Raw genomic sequence first — 19,008 nt, 5'->3', positions numbered from 1 at the left:
GGTTAGCACTGTCACCTCACAGCAGTGTGGAATTTGCATGTTCTCCCCGTGTGCATGTGGGTTCTCTCCAGGTGCTCCAGCTTCCTCCCACCATCCAAAGACATGCAGGCTAGGTTAATTGGTGTCTCCAAAATTAGGTCCTTAGGTGTGAGTGTGTATGTGAGTGGTTGTTTGTTTATGTGTGGCCCTGCGATGGACTGGCATACCCCGCCTTTCGCCCAATGTCAGCTGGATAAGCGGTTGACGATATACCCATATGGGTAGCTTATGGAAAGAGCATGAGGTGGCAAAGTTATCACAAACATTCAGTTTTTTCATCATATCTTTTAATAAAACAAACAAAATCAGTAACAGTTGTAAGTTGGCATGAAGAACGTACAAGCCATGTTTTTCAATAATTTAAGATGTTTGGCGGATTATGGATTATTGGACAGAAATAGCATCACCAGTTTCTACATGTTGTTGCTAATGGAAATATAGGACACAAAAACTATCTACATTTGCAATTTTTGGCCTTTTGCTGTCCTTTTAAGTGACTAACTATTGATTTACTTGCTTTGACCCTTTTAGTTTCCTGTAAATTAAATGTCAAATACAATGTGTTGTAGATTAATAAAACAAATACAGTGGGGACACAAATTATGTTGTAGGTAGGTGTTTTTTTCTCCCAGAGTTTTAAAGGAATGTGATTGTTTCTACAAAAAAAGCAATCAGTGGAAGAGAGACACTTCTTTACCAAAGACAGAAAGAGAGAAACAGATATATGCTTCTACATGAGTACTGAGATGCATGACAGATGTGTAGGCGTGGGCCGCAGCCCATACTCAAATGACACCACACAAACATGCATGCACACACTTGACATAGAAGTTAAACACTGCATGATCCTGGGAAGTCACAAAAGGTTTCAACCTTCTTTTTTTTTTACATCTTGTTCTGTATGTTTGAACCACCCAGCCATCATGAAGCATTGTTACATATCTCAGCCACATCTTGTTTGCAGTATCAATCCACAGTAATGGCAGAGATAAATAAATAAGAAACATAGCACATCAACAGGTCACAGGTGTAACGCTATGAGCTAGTATTCAAACAGCACCTTTTTCTTCACACCTGTGATGAGATCATGAAACAGACAAAACTCACTAATGCAACATTTTATGTTTTTGTTCTCTGATTCCAGTGTTTGCAATGAGTTAAATATAATTAATATTTGGTTAAAGAGAGACAATCTGTGTTTTACGGAGCTCATAAATGATATCAGGCCTTGGTAAGTTAAATCTACACAGCTTTATCTTCCCAACACTGAGCCCTGTATGTATGTGAATTCTATCACACATAATACTGCTCATTTTAGTCAACATTACTTGTTGTTGCAGCCTATTGATGATTGTCTCTAATCCAATTACAATAAAACAGATTCTTCAATGACTCAAAAAAGTTATGTCCACTTTGTAGTCCAATCTGATTGTGGTCAGCACATCATCCAGTCTTTAAGCAACAAACTTTTTCATTTAAACCCCATATAGACTCAGTTCTGTTGACATTTAAGTGCAGTTTCTCACTGTTGATATCAAAACAAGGTTTCAAGAAGAGTTTTGAAATTGCACTATTGTCCACAGTTCTACAGCGATGCAGTTTCAGTCTCCCACAGGTACTGTGCTTGCGCACAGTTTGTCAGTCGTAGAGGAAAGTGTTCTCTTGACAAGGTCCACCTTTTACTTATATTCCATCTTCGTCTTACCCTCCTCTTACTCCATACAAGTGTAGTTACAGGTTCACCAGACAGTCATTAGTAGTGTTACGGAGGAGATCTCACAGGTTACTGACAAATGAATAAATACTAATATGAAGGGAGTCACTCTGCTTCACCTCTGGATCCACAAAATATACCAAGTTCACTTTGTGTCACTGATGGGAAAACACAGGAAGATGGATTTTAAACCTCATACATACTGGCATAGTGAATCAAAGAAAAAGTGTATTCATAATCAGTAAATCAAAATATTAGATTCACATATTCAAAACTTGTTTTGTCTTTTATTATCTAATCATTCAGTGAACTCACCTTGGTTTATTTTAGTTCTACATTAGCATTGCTCTCATAGCTGCTTTGCTGATGCGTTTGCGATTCTTCCTCATCCTTCTCTTTGGATGGGGTGGAGGTCTGGGGCCTGCTGGAGTTGATGGCTGTCGTGGGGTACTCGAGGACGTTGTCGCTGTCAGAATAAGATTTTCATATTACTAAAAAAATTACCAAAAATAAACATCACTAAGTATAACCCAAATTATTCCATAATATATATTACCTGGTTTCTGTGTTGTTATTGTTTGCAGATGATGATGGTGTTTACCCTTCTCGTGATGCTGACTCTCAGTTTCCTTTTCTTTCAGCCTTCCCTCCTCTTCTCGTTTCATCTGCTGTTGTCTCAGTATCTCCTTCTCTTGGTCAAGCCTCTTGTGGAGAAGTAGAAGCTCTTTTCTCTCCTGCTCCAGTTTTTCCTCCTCAATCTGTAATATCCTCACCTCATCAGGAGTCTCATTGTCTCTCCTTCTCGCCAGTTCTTGAGGATCTGGATTTGGCTCTTTGGTTGGTCGAAACCTGCTCCCACCTCTCTCACTGGGTTCCTCAATAGGACTGAGCTTGGCTTGAGGATTCTGGGTAACAGCGTGAGAGAAACCACTCATGTGGCTCTTTGAAAATTTGGATTTGTCTTCTTGCCATAATGGACTCTGTGTTTGTGTGCCTTCGTCACTGCTCCTGTTTCCCCCATTCACTTTCCCTTTAGTTATTTTAAACAGCAGCCCACCCCCACCATCTACCAACTTATTCTTTGCCTCAACGGCAACATTATCCATGGAGGAAACAGTCTTGTTGCTGTCTGAGAGCCTACCATTCTTCCTCTCCACATTCTCCAGATTGTCAGTTGTGTCTTTAGTCCCAAGGAGCCTGGTGGCGTTATGTGCCCACTGTGGAGTGAAAAGAATAGCCTCTCCAGAGCGGGATGTATCCTCCCCAGCCAGGCTGTACCCTTCCCCAGGCTGAGTGAAGGTGTCTCCTCTGGGGCTCCAGTGCTGTTCCAAGAGATCCTCCAGGTGGGTCCTCTGGTTCTGTTTCAGCTCATCCCACTGATGGAGTTCATCCTTGGAGTGCACTTTGACCTATGACAATAAAATTCAACAAAATACAATTCAGCTAAATCTCAGCTTAGTACATGGATGCTCAACCAAAATGCTACGCCTGCACATTTAAGTACATACAATGCCACAAAAGGAGACCTTAATGAGTAGATAGATAATATACTCGCTGTGTTCTAGGCATTTGTATGACAGTCACACAAAATTAGAGTTAGGATTTTCAATATATGTATTATCTAATGTTAGAATATGAGTCCAAACCCAAACTTTAAATTCTACCCGTTGCATTATAACTACATTTAACAACAATAGAATGAAACATGAAAACAATATGAATTCAACTCTTCTGGAAAGCATTTGATAAAACAAATTATCCACAAAGGAAAATGGATTACACATTGTGTGCTACCTCAGTCTAATGTTTAGACAAGAACCAAAGTGTTTCAATGTTGGGATACATAAAACAGAGACATTTTCCTGACATTATTTTGTGTCAGTGTTACTGTACACATTACCTGTCCATGTCCTTGGCTGAGTGTCTGGTTTCGATGCTGGTGGTTGTGCTGTCTGCGAGATGATTTTTTCTTCAGCACAGGGGGCCGTGGAGTGGGCTGACATCGGCACTCCACATGATCAACCACTGACACCACTGCTTTAGCATAAGTGGGTCTTTTATTGATGTACTCGATTTTCATGACCTGGAGAGGTTAAAAATGAGAAGGAGCCTGAGGACATCATTCTGAGTATAACACAAACATAGGGCAGCCTTTCTAGGATATTGTCAATGTGCACGTTCAGACATTTGGCTTTGTTTTTGTGTGTGTGCTTGTGGTTGTTTACCTGCAAGTATCGGGTGTGCGTGACGACAGGGACACACTGCAGGCTCTTGGTGTTGCAGCAGCCAGAGCAGCGCTGAACCTCGACACAGGGCGGCCATAACAAGAAGTTAGCGTTGCTACGGTCCAACATCGCCCTCGTAACCTCAACCACCTCCGTACGAACTTTACATAGAGCCTGTTGAGCTGGCTGGGCGTCTGAAGGATAAGATGTGACGAGTGTGAGCATGTATGGATTATGAAACAATGGGCCCCTGAGCACAGACTAGAAGAGTAATATTGCGTCTCATATAGTGTATTTTTGTGTCTCTTTCTGTGACACAGGTTAAGCCCAGAGGATGTTTAAGACTTTGTAAAACCCCTTACCTTTGTGTATGTGTTTGTTGTACCAACAAGTAACAGACAAAACTCAAAATGCACGCTGTCTAAATTCACACAAGTTGCTAGGAGACTAGATGTCTGGTAAATATCAGAGACCTATTTACATTCAGTAGTGTTAAGAAAACTCATTCATCCACAGTGACTCAGCTTATCCTCTAGCTTGTTTACAAGTGTATGTATGGTATAGTGCGATACAAGCTTTTGTCATTGAAACCCAATTTACCATTTTATAAAATCCTGCATTAGCACCAGGGCATCCATTTCAGTCTGTTTCTAACTGTTGCAGAGCAGAGACAAGCAGGCAGATCATAATGTGAAACTCATTAATTTGAAATGACTAGATATGCTACAACTTCTTCCAGTCAGTCTTTGTTGATAATTGCTCTGTATTTGTCCTTTGTTTCACAAAAGGTTCACAGTTCAATTAAACTCTTTTGTTTAAAAATATAAGGACACATACAAGATATTGGGCATAGTTTACATGAGAATTAATGAAGGGCCATTACCCTATGTTAGAGGGAATCCAGGAGTTATCCAGACTGTTGAAGATTGATGTCTAGTAATTCAGACATCTGCTTTATCATGCTAGCCAAAAGAGGTTAATGGGAAGGATTTTACTGTGTCACTAAAACCATGCTTATCACATTAATCAACTTCCAAGAAGGCGGGCTGTACATGCCCGCAGCCTTACACTAATGAGGATGGAGTCCTTTAATGATGAAAATCCAGGAATGCCAGCACTACAACCTTCTATTAACCCATTTATGAGTACGAATAGGTAGATATTTATCCACACAAACTGATGCATCCTTTTTTGAAGATGTACAGAAGCCACGTGAGTGTAATAGCAGTGATGCCTCTCTCTCTCTCTCTCTTTAATGGTAAAGAACAAATTCACATCTTGACCGCAAAACGAAAAACCCCAACCTTTCAAATGACACTCTGGAGGAATAAAAAGGAAGGAGGGAGGCTTAGCTCACCAAGGCTCCTTGGTAGTCTATGACCTCCATTGACTGGAGAAGTCCCGTCCTCCTCATCTGAGACAAAACAAACAAATACAGCATTTACTTAGATAAACATGGCAACTGATGGTCTGTTTTTTGGCATGTGGTGTATATTTTATTCTAAGGCCTTCTAGCGCCCTCTGTATGTAAACATGAGCCCATTTACTTGCATGTGGGTGAGTAAATGTGAGCATGCACAAGAAGATAGAAAAGGAAATGGAGAAACAAAGAAGGTGTGGGAGTAGTTAATGTCAGGTGTAAGTGCGCACATGCATAGAGAATGATATACAGACCTAGTTTTCTTACTTTGTGTATTTTCGGGTGTGTGTGTGTGTGTGTGAGAGTGTGTGCACGTGTTTTCTCCCTGCTCCTTGTTTCTCAATTTGTTTTGTCTGAGTTTATTACCGGTGATGTTTACTAGTCGCAGTTAGGGTAGAAAAGTAGCCACTTATTGTTGTCATGTTAGTTGTCAGGTCATCTTTTCATTGCCCAAACACATTTTATTTATTTATGCATCAATTAGTGAATTTGAAAGGATCTCATACAACCAAATGGTTGTACCACTTTGTTAACCCAAGCAGCAAAATGGAAACTAAGGTACATAAAATTCCTGCTTTGGTTTTAAGCTGTATTTATTTTAATGTGACAATTCACTGCACTGTTATTGGTCAGCCAAACTAGATGGTTGGGTTTAGACATAAAATAAAAAATTGGATTTAGATATAAGATTAAAAATTGTTTAAGTTTAGGGTAATGTGGACAGACAACTGTGTTAGGATTCATAATAACACCCCCAATACTGAGTGTGGTTTCATCGTAAGTGCTGTATCAATTGTAATATAAGAAAGCGCTGGCCTTTACCTACGGAGTCAGTGAGCAGCAGCAGCTGAAGATCCTCTATGGAGGAGATGGGGCTGTTTCTAACCAGCTCCACCAGGGCTGCAGGCAGAGGGTCCCCCTGAAACACACAAGAATATATATATATATGTATAAATAAAAGAGACCAAACGTATAGGATACATACCTCTGGACCGTCTGAAAACATGATTATGGGAAAAAGGGAAAAGGCACATATCCATCTAGACATTTTTTCAGCAGTGCACATGACTAGAAGAATAGCTATTTGAGAGTTTCCCATCCTGTATCCATCCTGCTTTAGGCATTACACAGTTTTCCAAACAATTCCTCTGAGGAAACAGAGTAAAACTGCAGCCCGTCACATTTCACAAGTCCCAATAGAGTCCCAATAGCAGATCAAAATGTAAACAAAATGGAATCTTTTTCTATCAAGGGCCAAAACCCACGATTGGAAACTTGATCTCGCTATCACTCTCAAATTGACAGGTCTTTTAATACAACGACTAACATAATAACTAAATCTGTGTTTGTAATGCTCTCCTCAAATTCCGACTCACAGTGAAGGCATATATCACTCAAAGGTGGCTCTTTCATGTGCTTTTAGAAGACAATGGATTTTTATAGCATGGAGGCATGAACAATATCAGGTCGTGTCTCCACAGGAAATACTTGCTGGTAGGAAAATTAATTTCTGGGTTTGTTTTTCTTTGGATTTGATCATAAAAAAACACAAGATAACATTAGCCTTATCCTTACAAAACATGCATTTGACCAAATATTTCCATACCACCACACCAAGTGATTCTATGGATTGACTGTGGGTTTAACCCCCCTAGTCTTTAATGGATAAGACAGCTGAGGCGTGGGGGTGGGGGTGGCGAGTGGGGAGGTGGGGGGTATTAAGCAGACACACAATAGTCACTAAGAACAGGGTGAATGACTATTGGCCTTGTGTCTTCTCATCTGCTAACATTTAGGGGTCAAAGGAGTCAGGAAGGAGTCAGGAAGTGGGGGAAGGAGTGATAGAGAGAAGAGGAGAGAAGGGAGGTGCATTTGAAAAAAAGAGGGATAATAGATGAATAAAAGACGGGTTAAAATGGACAGGGATCAGACATGGGTCGAGACACTTCCTCACATTGGCTTAAATGCTGTGGATGTGCTTCATTTGCTTTGCCAGCTCACAGTGAGATGGAACCAAGATGATCTCAAAGGGGCAAATGAGGTCTGGCTAGTCCATCGATAAGCACAATCTCTGTAATAATCATACACACGCTTTTGGAAATATACAATATGTGAAATTTTCTTTAAATACAGATAGATTTTATAGTGCAAATCCAGTCCGGTGAACACAACTGTGTGTGAGATTCCATTAGTAGTGAAGAACATAATTAATCCCTACGGGAAGCAGGTTTTGGCCAAAGGAAGCAGCCATCCATGCATGGACATCTATTCTCATCCTGCCCCTACTATACGCCATTGACTTTCCTCCATTGTTGGTTGGCTTTTCAGAGAGTCAAATTATACAGCAGGGAAATGCCTTCTGTATTACACTTACATCTCTGTTGCGGAGCTGCCGATGCCCCTGAGGAGTCATCATGATGATTTCTTCCCTTCGCCAACGGAGGAAATCTGCCTGCTCCTCTAATTGTGTCTGATGTTAATTATAGGACGTGTGCCTTTTGTTCGCACTGGTGCCTGCTGTCATGACGATTTGTGTCTTAGCAGGAAATACTGAATAAACACTTTGGTTCTGATAAACAAAACAGATGTAAACAGTTTCAAAATATGTAAACATACGCTGATAATGTTCAACCTGCAACTATGGGACAAAGGTTATGATACGTTCAATATATCAAGACAATAAAATAGCCGCTTACAGGGGAATTTATATGATCTGTACTTAGATACAAGAGCATGAAAGGTAGATATCAGTGAGCCTGATGTAGTCCTTGCTGTAAAGAGGCTATGTGCATCTTAACAGGTACAGAAGCACCCTACTCATTTTGAAAGAGACAGCAACACAGAAGACTTTCAGTCTAACTTCTTCTTAGAAACTGTCTTGTATAACAAAACTGCTCCCTGTGTTGTTGTTCGTATCATGAAAGTTTAGGTTGTCCTTTGTACTAGTTTTTGACAGAATCCAGCATTATCACCTGAGGCAAGCTTCCTATCCCCTGAAGGCACTATTGGACATATTGAGGAATGCCAGGTACAGGCAGCGGCTGCAGTGGTCAGGGGAGGAGAGGGAACGTCTAATCGTACGTAATTAGGGGGTCAAGTTTGCTGCCTGCACAACAGCAACAGCTACAGCGCACGTGTGAGGTTTCAAATTTAGTCACTGAAAGTGTGCCTACACGTGAGCAATGCTCACACACTAAAATTAATTCCATTGTTGTAATTTACCTCTAAGTGGGAAAGGTGCCTGGTTTAATTAAGGATAATGATGAGTTTGTGTTCGATTGTGGCTTTGGTAGTCCATAGTTGAAAGCATATACTCATTATAGGTAGCACTTGATATATTAGCAGACTTTTACATTTTTACACACTCTCAAGACTAGAGGTGTTTTAAAAACCCAACCCATCCTGTCGGGATCACTTTCTTTTTATAAGAGACGTGGCTGAACCTCACTTACAGACTCCTGCATCTCACAGCTGCCATACTATAACTTTAAGATTAGACATGGGGAATTCCTGGTTGTATACCTCAAAGCCTTAGCAACTTTCTGCCTGTAAAACACTTGGCCTGTCAAATTTGAGTTTTCTTTTACATGTGGTGCCTACAGAGGCCGTAAAACAAAAAGGCAGGTTGATGACAGGAATTTAAAGTCATCCATCATAAACAGATTTCACCCTAAATGTACCTTTATGTGAAGAAACCATGGTGAGTAGAGTAGTAGGTAGACTACATGCATACACTAAATTGTATGTTTTTAGTGAATGAAGGGAGGAATGAAACCACTTGCAGCAGCGGATCTTGATAAGAAGCTGGAGGTTTTATTCACAGTTCAAATCCTGCAGAAATGACGTGTTTGTATTCTTTCCCTTCTCTTATATTGTTTTTACTTTAATTGACAGGTAATAGTTCCCGACAGTTGCTCATTCCTGGGAGCAAACCACCTCCATCTGACTGGATGAAATAAGGCAAACTCACAAATGGTTGTGCCCTCTTTGTTGACTTGTTTAAATCTCCACTTCCCATGACTGACTTGTTAATTGTGTGTGTTTTGAACCCATTTAGTTTTACAAGTGACTGACACTGGAAGTTTATTCTGGAGGTGAATTGCCAGGGTCAGAAACATAGATGAAATCAGAACAGAGGCAGAAATACAGATGACATCAGATTCAATGTGCGTCTGAACGTCTATAAACTTTCTTTAAGCAAAAAAGGCCAAGATGTTTTTGTAAATGAAGAAAATGTCAGTTATTGTCAAGCCTCACTTGACCTAAAGACCCTGAGTTAAGTTTTGTCTTCCTGTTTGACCTCAGCAGACGGTCAGACTTTACCCATCTATCTTATATCCATATATCACACGGCCTGTTCTGTTTCACAGGTCTTAAAGGATATTTGTGTATTTGTGACAGATGTGTATTGGAATGGGAAGTGGGTCAGTGGAGGTCGAACCAGCTGCAATAAGTGCATCATTTGCGTCTACATGGCAATATCCCTTTCCCAAACTTTAAAAGCCAACATTTTTAGCTGAAAGTGTCTTGATATTCTGCACTCCATTTAAATATCAGTAATGGACGTGTTTTTTAGACGTCCATCATTCAGCAAGACAGATGATTTACATTGTGCTTATGCTTTACAAATATGTCACACCACAACACACATTCTGTGTCATCTTGCCTCCCACATACATTTCATTAGGGCTTCAAAGGTATTTAAAAAAGTGTCACTGCCACTGTGGTTTCTTCTGGTCGCCTACTGTTACTGACATGTGGCATTGCTACAGCATGATATTACAGTATGATGGTGCACACAGACTGATTTATGGCCTCGCACAACATCTGGAACAGCATCCATGAATCCTCCACCTAACCACATGCAGCATCCAACTGCAAAAGAGCCTACCAATGGCAGCCACTGTTTCTTGGCTCATCAGCTCATCACCCACAGAGGACGACCTCTGCCTGTGTGTTTGTGTGTGTGTGTGTGTGTGTGTGTGTGTTTGTGTGTGTGTGTGTGTGTGTGCGCGCCCCTAGGCATCCATTCATAAGACCAGTTAATGGGAGGAATAACAGTTATTTTCTGTAAGGATCCCATCCCTCTCAGAAGCTATAAGGGCAAGACTGGATTTTGTCATGAGAGGAAGCAGGTGCACAAAGTTTATTTTGTTTGTTTTTTTAAAAAAAAAACACCTGGATGTGATCATGTTTGTCTGTAGTGTTTATGCTCTTGACAGTGTTACTCATTAATTTGGGTTTAAAGCAGAATAAAATACAACAGAGTTATGTGTAATAACATTTGACATTCATTAGTATTTTACCATAACATTCTTAGGAAAAAGTTGCTGCAGTGGTTATAAATACCACTAGCTATATAATAAATTATATAAAATGAATTTACTTAATATAATAGCAAGTTTCTATTGGCTAGAAAACTTTTATCCTATTTTACATCCTGTGAAATGTTCAATAAAACTTCGGCTACACCACGTTTTGCTATATTTGGTGCCTACTTCCAGTAAAGGTGAACCATCTCCTGAACTTTGTCAAACTGTGATTGATGCAAACTCACCTCGGCTACGCCAAACCGCAGACACGCCGCCAGCAACACGAGCAGCAGCTGTACCCACGAGCTCATCTTGCTGCCCAGCCTCGAGCCTCTTCGACGGACCGGGCATTTATGGAAGCGCGAGAGTCCCTCTCTCCGGAGCAGTGCGCGCGAGGGGACAGCGGCTCGCCCTGCGGAACTTCGCGCGCGTAGACTGTCCACACTGTCGTCTCTCCAGCAGAGATATCCGAAGAACAAGAACTTTTAAGTCCTCCTCGTGAAAAAGAAAAGCTCCGCAGTGCTCGCTGAACAATAAACCTCCAAGTTTTAAGTCAGGCACTCTTCAACGAGATGCTCAGTCTTCTCTACTACACCTTGCCCAAGTGGACAACAGAACATTTAATTAACAAAAGACTTGACATTTCCACGCAATACAGGTCCACACTTCTCAAGACAAAACTATCCAGGGTGCTCAGAAAGTGAGTGAAGTTGAAATTATTCCGATGATGTTCCGATTTCTTTAAAATACAACAAATTAAAAATCCAGTTGGCTTCTCTTTTTTCCAGTGGTCAAGGGTCTCTTTAACCGTGACGCGTCGCAACTAACGTCGCAGGTCAGCACGGTAGTTTGCGGTCCTCTTCTTCCAAGGAGTCTTATCAATAAGCAGAGCTCGGTGCGCCTCAGCCCTGGACCTGCCTGATTACGCAGCGGTGATGATGGTGGTGGTGGTGGCGAGGGGAAAAGCAGATTTCCAAGAGTCTGCTGTTGGTCAGTATCTCTCTCCCGCCCCCTGCCTGAAGAATGGGTGATAATCGTTAGTCCACAAAGCCTCACACCAGCCTCTCTGAGCAATATCTCCTCTGTCGACAATAATTTATGCAGATATTCCTGAGGCAGGGCCAACTCCCGTGGGTTGGTCTGTTGATTCTGTTTCTGCCTCATGAAATGGTTAGAAGTGTTAGTAACTCTGAGGGATACAAATATTAACCTACTGTGAGTGTTTATGAGCAGTGGGCATAAAGTAATACTTAAGTGCTTTGCTCTAGTATTGTACTTAAGTACAGCTTTGAGGTACTTTACTTGAGTATTTATACTCCACTACATTTCATAGGGAGATATTGTTTTACTCCAATACATTTATTTAACAGGTTAAATTTAGATTAAGATTATATATACAAAATATATGATCAGGTTATGAAATGTGGTGCCTGTATTAATCTATCCAACAGTATACAAAGTAGTTTAAATTTACTCCAGTTTGACAAACTACAACAGTAAAATGCTACTTAAACATGCATTAATCCTGTATTAATAATCCAATAATCTAATATAATTTTTTACTACTACTACTTTTACTTTTAATTACTTAAGGACATTTATGAACCTTTACCTGAGTAAGATTTTGAGTGCAGCACTTGTAATTGAGAACTTTCCCATTGTGGTATCTGAACACTCACGATCTGAATACTCCTTCCACCACTGTTTATGAGTACACAACACACCCATTTTATACTTTCCAGACTTGCCATGGCCACTTCGAACTTTTTCTAAGTCATAATAATAATAATAATAATATTTATAGACAGTGAGAAACATTGCTGTGTGAGTAAGACATTTGGCCACATCAAAGAATAATATGACATCACTCGCAAGCATACTATCAACAGTAAACATGGAGGCCGGAGAGGTTAACTTCTACAGTTTTATTTTTAAGTTGATTTCAGGTGGAAAAAGGGAATTTGAGAGCAAACAATAAAGAGGATGAGGTGAAAGTGAGCCAAATATTTAATTATGTCTTTTTGAGGAGTGATTGTTGTTACTTCAGTACTGAGGTGTGCTCTGGTGCGGCTCTTGTTAGCACAAAATTGTGAGAACGATCTCACTAGGGTGACGTCAGGGCTGCATGATTTCTGATGTGACTGTCCGGACTGTATCTGATTTTAACACATATTAAAGTGGCCCAAATCCAAATTGTAAAAGATCAGATTCCATGTGACATGGTCTGTCCACACTGTCATGAAATCAAATCTGAGTCAAATCTGATCACAAAAAAATCTGATTTAGGTCCCTTTGGCCTGCAGTCTGGACGTAGCCCATGTGACTTTTCACTTAAAAGTTAAACCTGTGTGATCACCTTGTATTCACTGTTTCAATTCATGAAATGTATGTAAAACAAGAGATGCTTTAAGCAAAGTCAACACTTATGAATAGCCCATGACCCTAAATTCAGCCTATTGCATAACAGACCTTTATGCAGCTACTGTTGCCGGAGAGGTCACAGGATAGTTGCCATGCCGACTGACTCCTCTTGTTACTTCAGCATCACCGCTAGCTGGGCGATCAGGAAACAAAAGGTGTTTCTAAATATCACAGGAGTTATTCTCAGAGTCCTGACCTTTGACGGTCGCTCATGTTTAGGGAACATTTTTGAACAATGCCTGACGGTGACTCGGCATGTTTCAAACTCAGACGACCCAGGCCCCAGAAATAGTGTGTGAGCCAGCCAACCTCGAGCACCCATAATAACAATAATAATACGTGACAGGGAGAAAAGAGCAAGAAACTTTTCATCATGGAAAAAAAACAACATTTGAAAGGTGAAGCGTAAAAGAACAAAACTGCTCATTTAATTCATACATTGTTTCTAACTGAAGGCGCTTTAGACAGGTCCTCACATTTTTCTCAAACACCACTGTAGCTATGTCCCCACAGTTAGTTAAGTCTTTTCTTCCAGTTCAATCATGGTCCGGTGAATAATAGGATGCCATTGTTTTTCTAACAAGAGTCAATGGAGGAAACAGCATGAGCTATGGAGCTATATTTACACTCCGTTTCATATTCGCACGTTTGGCCAAGGCCATTGGTAGTAACAATTGGGATTGTCACTTAGGATACCAGCGCAATACAACACTAAGGAAACAGTGGTGATGTGAAGTGAAATGATCAAACCGCATGATAGATCTTATTGTGTAAGTAGATTTCTTTGTTTTCTATCTAAAAGTCCAAAGCTACTCATAAATCATTTTTAAAACATTTACTTGTTTATACTAGTGGACTGTTTCTTCAGTCTGGCCTGTAGACATGACCATGATGAGTTAAATGTGGACTTGATCTCCATCACTATATCGCAAGCTAAGTTTAACTTTGGAAAAGACAACTAAAATTAACTTGCTATGATGCTATCAGTGTTGCCCATTTAATGACCCTACACATCAAAACACATTTTATTTTATGCTCAGGTTGTGGCTCCGAAAACATGAGCGTGCACTGGTTTGGTTTCCAAGGAGAAAGGGAAAAGGAGGAGGAGAAGGAAGAGGAGGATGAGGAGGTGGGGTGGGGGGGCAGGTTCTTGACTAGAGGTAGGGATTTTCCCACCGGGACCTGCATTCATATCACACTATAGCTCTCTCTCAAACACCAAACTCACACCTGCGAATGTATCATCTCACCACAATCCCACTGAGAGAAGGCATCCATCATTTTCCACAGGAGCGACAACTTAATAAGAAACATTCATAAAAATACTGTGTATGCTCAGTAATGTATGTGTGAGTGTAAAAGCACACATTCTAGCGTCATATGTGCATCTTAGGGAAGTTAAATTCTTACACGTGCACACACACACACACACACACACACGTAACACAAATACACAGACTTAAGGAAGTTGCACATGAAGAGCATTCGCACATGTTAAAAGCACTCTTGTGTGGAACAGATCACACCCCCTCAAATATTGGCTCACACACACACACGCACACTGTCCCGAGCTGACAACCAATTTCGGAGGACAGAGGACCCTCTATATGCTCAACAATTGAGAGAGAAATGACAGCACTTGCTCAAATATTTAAGAGCTTTTCAGAAGATCCGGAGAAGGTCAGAGCACCCTGAACTAATCTCCTATTGAACAATGATGGCATTTGATTTCATGCGTTCTTTCGTCATTTGCTAAAAAGCTTCAGTGGTTAATTTGACGCAGTCATCGCATAGTTGCGCCACCACGGTCAACTTTTCTTGATGAAAAGTATGAATCTACTGTATTTGTGTTGTAAATAGGGTCTATGGGTTTGTGTGCAGAGGTGCACCTTTGGCTGCTGTCACATGCATCAGAGTTTAGAGGGGAGACAGTTGACCCTCGATTAGTCGTAGGGATTGACTCTCTCCAGCGCGTGTCTCTGAGATAATAGAGGATCATGTAGACCAAATGGTCTAATAGGAGGTCATTAGTTGGCCCCTCGAGCCTGGAGTATGACCACTCACCCCAGCTCTCAAGTTTCCCAATTTCAGAAGGAGGAATGTGGCCAGATTCAGGTGCAGAGACCAGTGGCTGATTTATTACTACTCAGCAAACGCATGAGGCAAAAACTAAATACTGAATTATAGCACTACCGCGGCGATAATACAATGGTCTCTATTATTATTATTATTATTATTATTATTATTATTATTATTATTATTATTATTATTATATATGCCTCATTACATTTTTTTTTTTTTTTATCCTGGCGGGACTGAGCACAGTTAAAGCGGCATGTCTCAGCCAGGACCTGTCAACAGCAGCTAACGAATGGGTCTGAATGAGGGAGAGAGTGAGAGACTGACAGTAAAGAATTGTTGGAATGCACTCTATTGAAACAAGGCTGGAGAGAGAGAGAGCTAGAGGTAGAGAGGTATAGAAAAGGAAAGTCAGACGGACAGAGAGACACACAAAATAGACTGAAACCCAGAAAAAAGCCATAGCAAATCCAGGTGGGGGTACATGTTTGAGAGAGGAGAACACACATAGTCAGTCAGTTTCTCTCAGAGTGCCTTTGGACCAGAGCCAGCAGCAGTCCCTCTGAAGTTTGTAGCCCCACTATTGCAAGTGAGGCTAATTTACAGTCATCTAACTCTCACAGCTGATATGGATTGTTTCAGGCTGCATCCTATACACAAATAGGCCTCTACTCTTGGTGCATCTAAGGTCATGGTCAATCCCACATGTCTGTACCATCAGGTTCTAAGCGGTGCACTAAACATAGATTTTGTGAAGGGAAAAGGGGATATGTAAACCTCTGCAACTCATTCTTCCATTCACAAGCATATGGACATGCAAAATAATGATGCATTAGACCACTGAGCTGATGCAATGTCTTATAGCCTCTTACAGCAAAACTGACTTATGCAGTATTATTATGTTATAGACAGCACTGACTTCTTTTGGTGTCAAAACTGAGCCAAAATATTAGCAAAGGCTTGTCACGTAATGTGATGTTAGAACAAAGTATAAAGGTAAAGACTCATTGGTATATTGTGGGAAAGAAACATGACAACAAGTCTCATATGTTGGCATGTGCAGTGATCACCACAACGCAAGAAAACTGGGAGATCTTTACAAAAATATTGACATATCTACCATTCAATGAGGTCTTTATGAGCTACGAGTTAACAAAATGGATTAACTCAATTTCAGTTTCAAAATGGATGAAGAAAAGACTCTCAATCTTCAAAGGAAACATTGTAACCCCAAACTTCTTCATTCATTTATTTTTTATTCTTTTTTATTCAAAAATGGCAAGAACCACATCTGGAGTTTTATGTTTCTTCACACAGGCGCCAACCAAGCTGTTCACAATGTGTCAACATTTCTTTTCTAAATGTGTTTTATTTCTGTTGGATGAGCATGCTGCTGACGATGACATTATGAAGACACTAACAGACCCAGTGAGGATGGACCACACCACGCTGCAGAGTATAAACACCTCCATGAGGAATGCCTGGTTTTGTTCAGCTCTGAGAGCTGAATACAGCAGCATTCCTCTGCCAGCCTCCCCTCCCTATCCTGGTTCACAGGGGACTTCCCTGCTCGCTACTGTACTGAGAATACTCTCATGAACACCACATAGGCCGACTGTACTGTAGATAATTGTGTAATTAATATTGCCAGTGCTGCTTGTACTAATGAATTACCTTTGTCCTGTTAAAGCAGGACTCACACTTTAATTTGTTTTCACTCTGACAGCCTCGACTTTTATCTTCAAACAAAAACACAAACAGTGAATTTAATGCTGTCATTGAAGTGTGCACGAGTCTGATCCTTTATTTTCAAACATACATGTGCCAACTCGTCAATCATAAGCCACATCTATATGCAAAGAGAACACTTGTTGGCTAGTCACTCAATTTCAAAGGCCACATTGCAGGAAAAGATTCAAAATGCAAGCATCCGTGCAAACTTTGAAGGATGAACAGCACACACAGTCAGAAAAAAATATGTTTGCAAATGCATTAAATGGACCGTGTGTAGTTTTCAGCGGCCTTCAGCGGTGATGTTTCAGGTTGCAACCACTACCATCCCAAGCGTGCGCAAGTGAACGTCTCGGGTTACGTATGTAACCCTTGTTCCCCGAGAAGGGGAACGAGACACTGTTTCGGTGACGACACTATGCCTCTGGGCGTGGCAGGGCTGAACTATGAATGAAACTACTCCAATCCTATTGGTGTTACTAGAACGGTAGTGTGTGACGGCGTAACCGGAGGGGGTATATAAGCACGCCGGCACATAGGACACATTAGCCCTTTCTATGAAGCAAGGCACTCTAGGCAGGGTGAGGTGTGTCGTCAATCACGGGTCTCATCCTCCGGGCTCCACGGAGGAAGCGCACAACCAGTGGAAGCCTCCCCAAGGGCCCATCACTCAGAGGGGCGTGGAATGCTGCAATGGCAGCCACATACACTTTGAGTGTGGACGGGGCTCTGGAGCTGAGCAGCGTCTCGACTGCTCCTGTCGTCAGGCCCGCCTCTAGGAACTGCGCCCACTCAGGGGCCAGACCCATAGCTGCCCTCCGCCTGGGACAGCAGGTCTCTCCTCAGAGGGACCTGCCAAGGCGGGCCCTCGAGGAGCGATATTAAGTCCGAGAACCACACTCGTGCCGGCCAAAACGGGGCTACTAGTAGTAGTCTGACGCCGTCCTGGCGGACCCGCGCCAGAACGCATACAGACGCAGCCTCGGCCACATCTGCATCATGGCATCCAGCCCTAGCGGGGCTGGGGGCGAGAGGGAGAACCACAGGGGACAGTGTGCCGTCTCTCGGGACGCAAACAAGTCCACGTCTATGGGGCCGAACTCTTCGCATAATAACTCCACCACCTCAGGGTGGAGTCTCCATTCCCCGGGCCTCAGCCCCTGTCTCGACAGCAGGTCTGCTCCTTGATTCTGGGTCCCAGGGATGTACATCGCTCTGAGGGACAGCAGTCTCTGCTGGGACCACAGGAGGATCTGATGTGCCAGTTTGTATAATGGGCGCAGACCCCCCTGGTGATTCAAATAGGCCACCACTGCCGTATTGTCGGTTCTGGACAAGGATGAGGCGACCGCAGAGGGCAGGCAGAAAACTCCTCAGAGCTCTGAAAGCCGCCAACATTTCCAGGTAATTTATGTGCCAAGAGAAATGATGCTCATCCCAGGAGCCTCTTGCGAAGCGGCCGTCCATGACCGCGTCCCATCCCGTGAGTGAGGCGTCTGTTGAAATAATTGTTCGGCGACAGATCGCTCCCAACACGGGATCTTGGGACAGGAACCAAGATTTCCTCCATACAGACAGGGAACGAAGGCACCCGCTCATAACCCGTATCAGATGGAACGGATCACTTCCTGTGAGAGGGACGGATGGAGATGTGGAAATAAGCGTCTTGCAGATCTATCGTGACAAACCAATCCTCGGATTGGATGTGACTGATGATGGCGGGGATGGTAAGCATCCTGAACCTGAATCTCCTCAGAGATTGGTTCAGGGATCGCAGATCCAAAATCGTACGCAATCCTCCGTCCTTCTTGGGAACCAGGAAGTATCAGCTGTAGAAGCCGGCTTCTCTGACCGGCGGGGAAATGAGTTCTATGGCCCCTTTCTTTAGCAGAGTGCGGACTTCCTGTCCCAACACCTGGCTCTGTTCTGCGTGTACTGCAGTCCCGACCATCCCGCAGAATCTGGGGGGGAGAACCCGGAACTGCAGCCTGTAGCCTTCTACTACTCTGCGCAGTAGTAGAGGGCTGCAAGACAGCCATCATGTGCAGCTTGGCCACAGCCCGCGTC

The 19,008-nt window shown here is 42.2% G+C and overlaps 1 protein-coding gene across 1 annotated transcript; it reads right to left on the bottom strand.

Annotated features, from left to right (window-relative positions):
- Window positions 1-304: 304 nt before the first annotated feature.
- pdgfbb (platelet-derived growth factor beta polypeptide b) lies at window positions 305-11,771 on the bottom strand. The gene is made up of 8 exons (XM_038695555.1): window positions 10,956-11,771; window positions 6,221-6,317; window positions 5,336-5,392; window positions 3,979-4,172; window positions 3,654-3,836; window positions 2,310-3,162; window positions 2,069-2,219; window positions 305-1,911 (listed from the first exon to the last, which is right to left on the bottom strand). Exons 1-7 carry the CDS (start codon window positions 11,019-11,021, stop codon window positions 2,086-2,088), a joined length of 1,584 nt encoding a protein of 527 aa, XP_038551483.1. The 5' UTR covers window positions 11,022-11,771; the 3' UTR covers window positions 305-1,911; window positions 2,069-2,085.
- Between the last annotated feature and the right edge of the window lie 7,237 nt (window positions 11,772-19,008).

Source organism: Micropterus salmoides, unplaced genomic scaffold (assembly GCF_014851395.1).
Source record: "Micropterus salmoides isolate LMB-PRFRI ecotype aquatic unplaced genomic scaffold, ASM1485139v1 Ms_hic_scaffold_10, whole genome shotgun sequence".
Lineage (NCBI taxonomy): Eukaryota > Metazoa > Chordata > Actinopteri > Centrarchiformes > Centrarchidae > Micropterus > Micropterus salmoides.
Note: the sequence above shows the minus strand (reverse complement) of the source record. Positions and strands in the feature narration are given on the sequence as shown.

Bases quoted from the DNA above. Each gene is read 5' to 3' on its own strand.
- pdgfbb (XM_038695555.1), bottom strand. From the start codon at position 11,021: ATGAGCTCGTGGGTACAGCTGCTGCTCGTGTTGCTGGCGGCGTGTCTG. The intron at 6,318-10,955 runs GTGAGTTTGCAT...TGTGTGTTTCAG, and splicing joins TGCGGTTTGGCGTAGCCGAG to GGGGACCCTCTGCCTGCAGC. The intron at 3,837-3,978 runs GTAAACAACCAC...TAACCTCTCCAG, and splicing joins CGCACACCCGATACTTGCAG to GTCATGAAAATCGAGTACAT.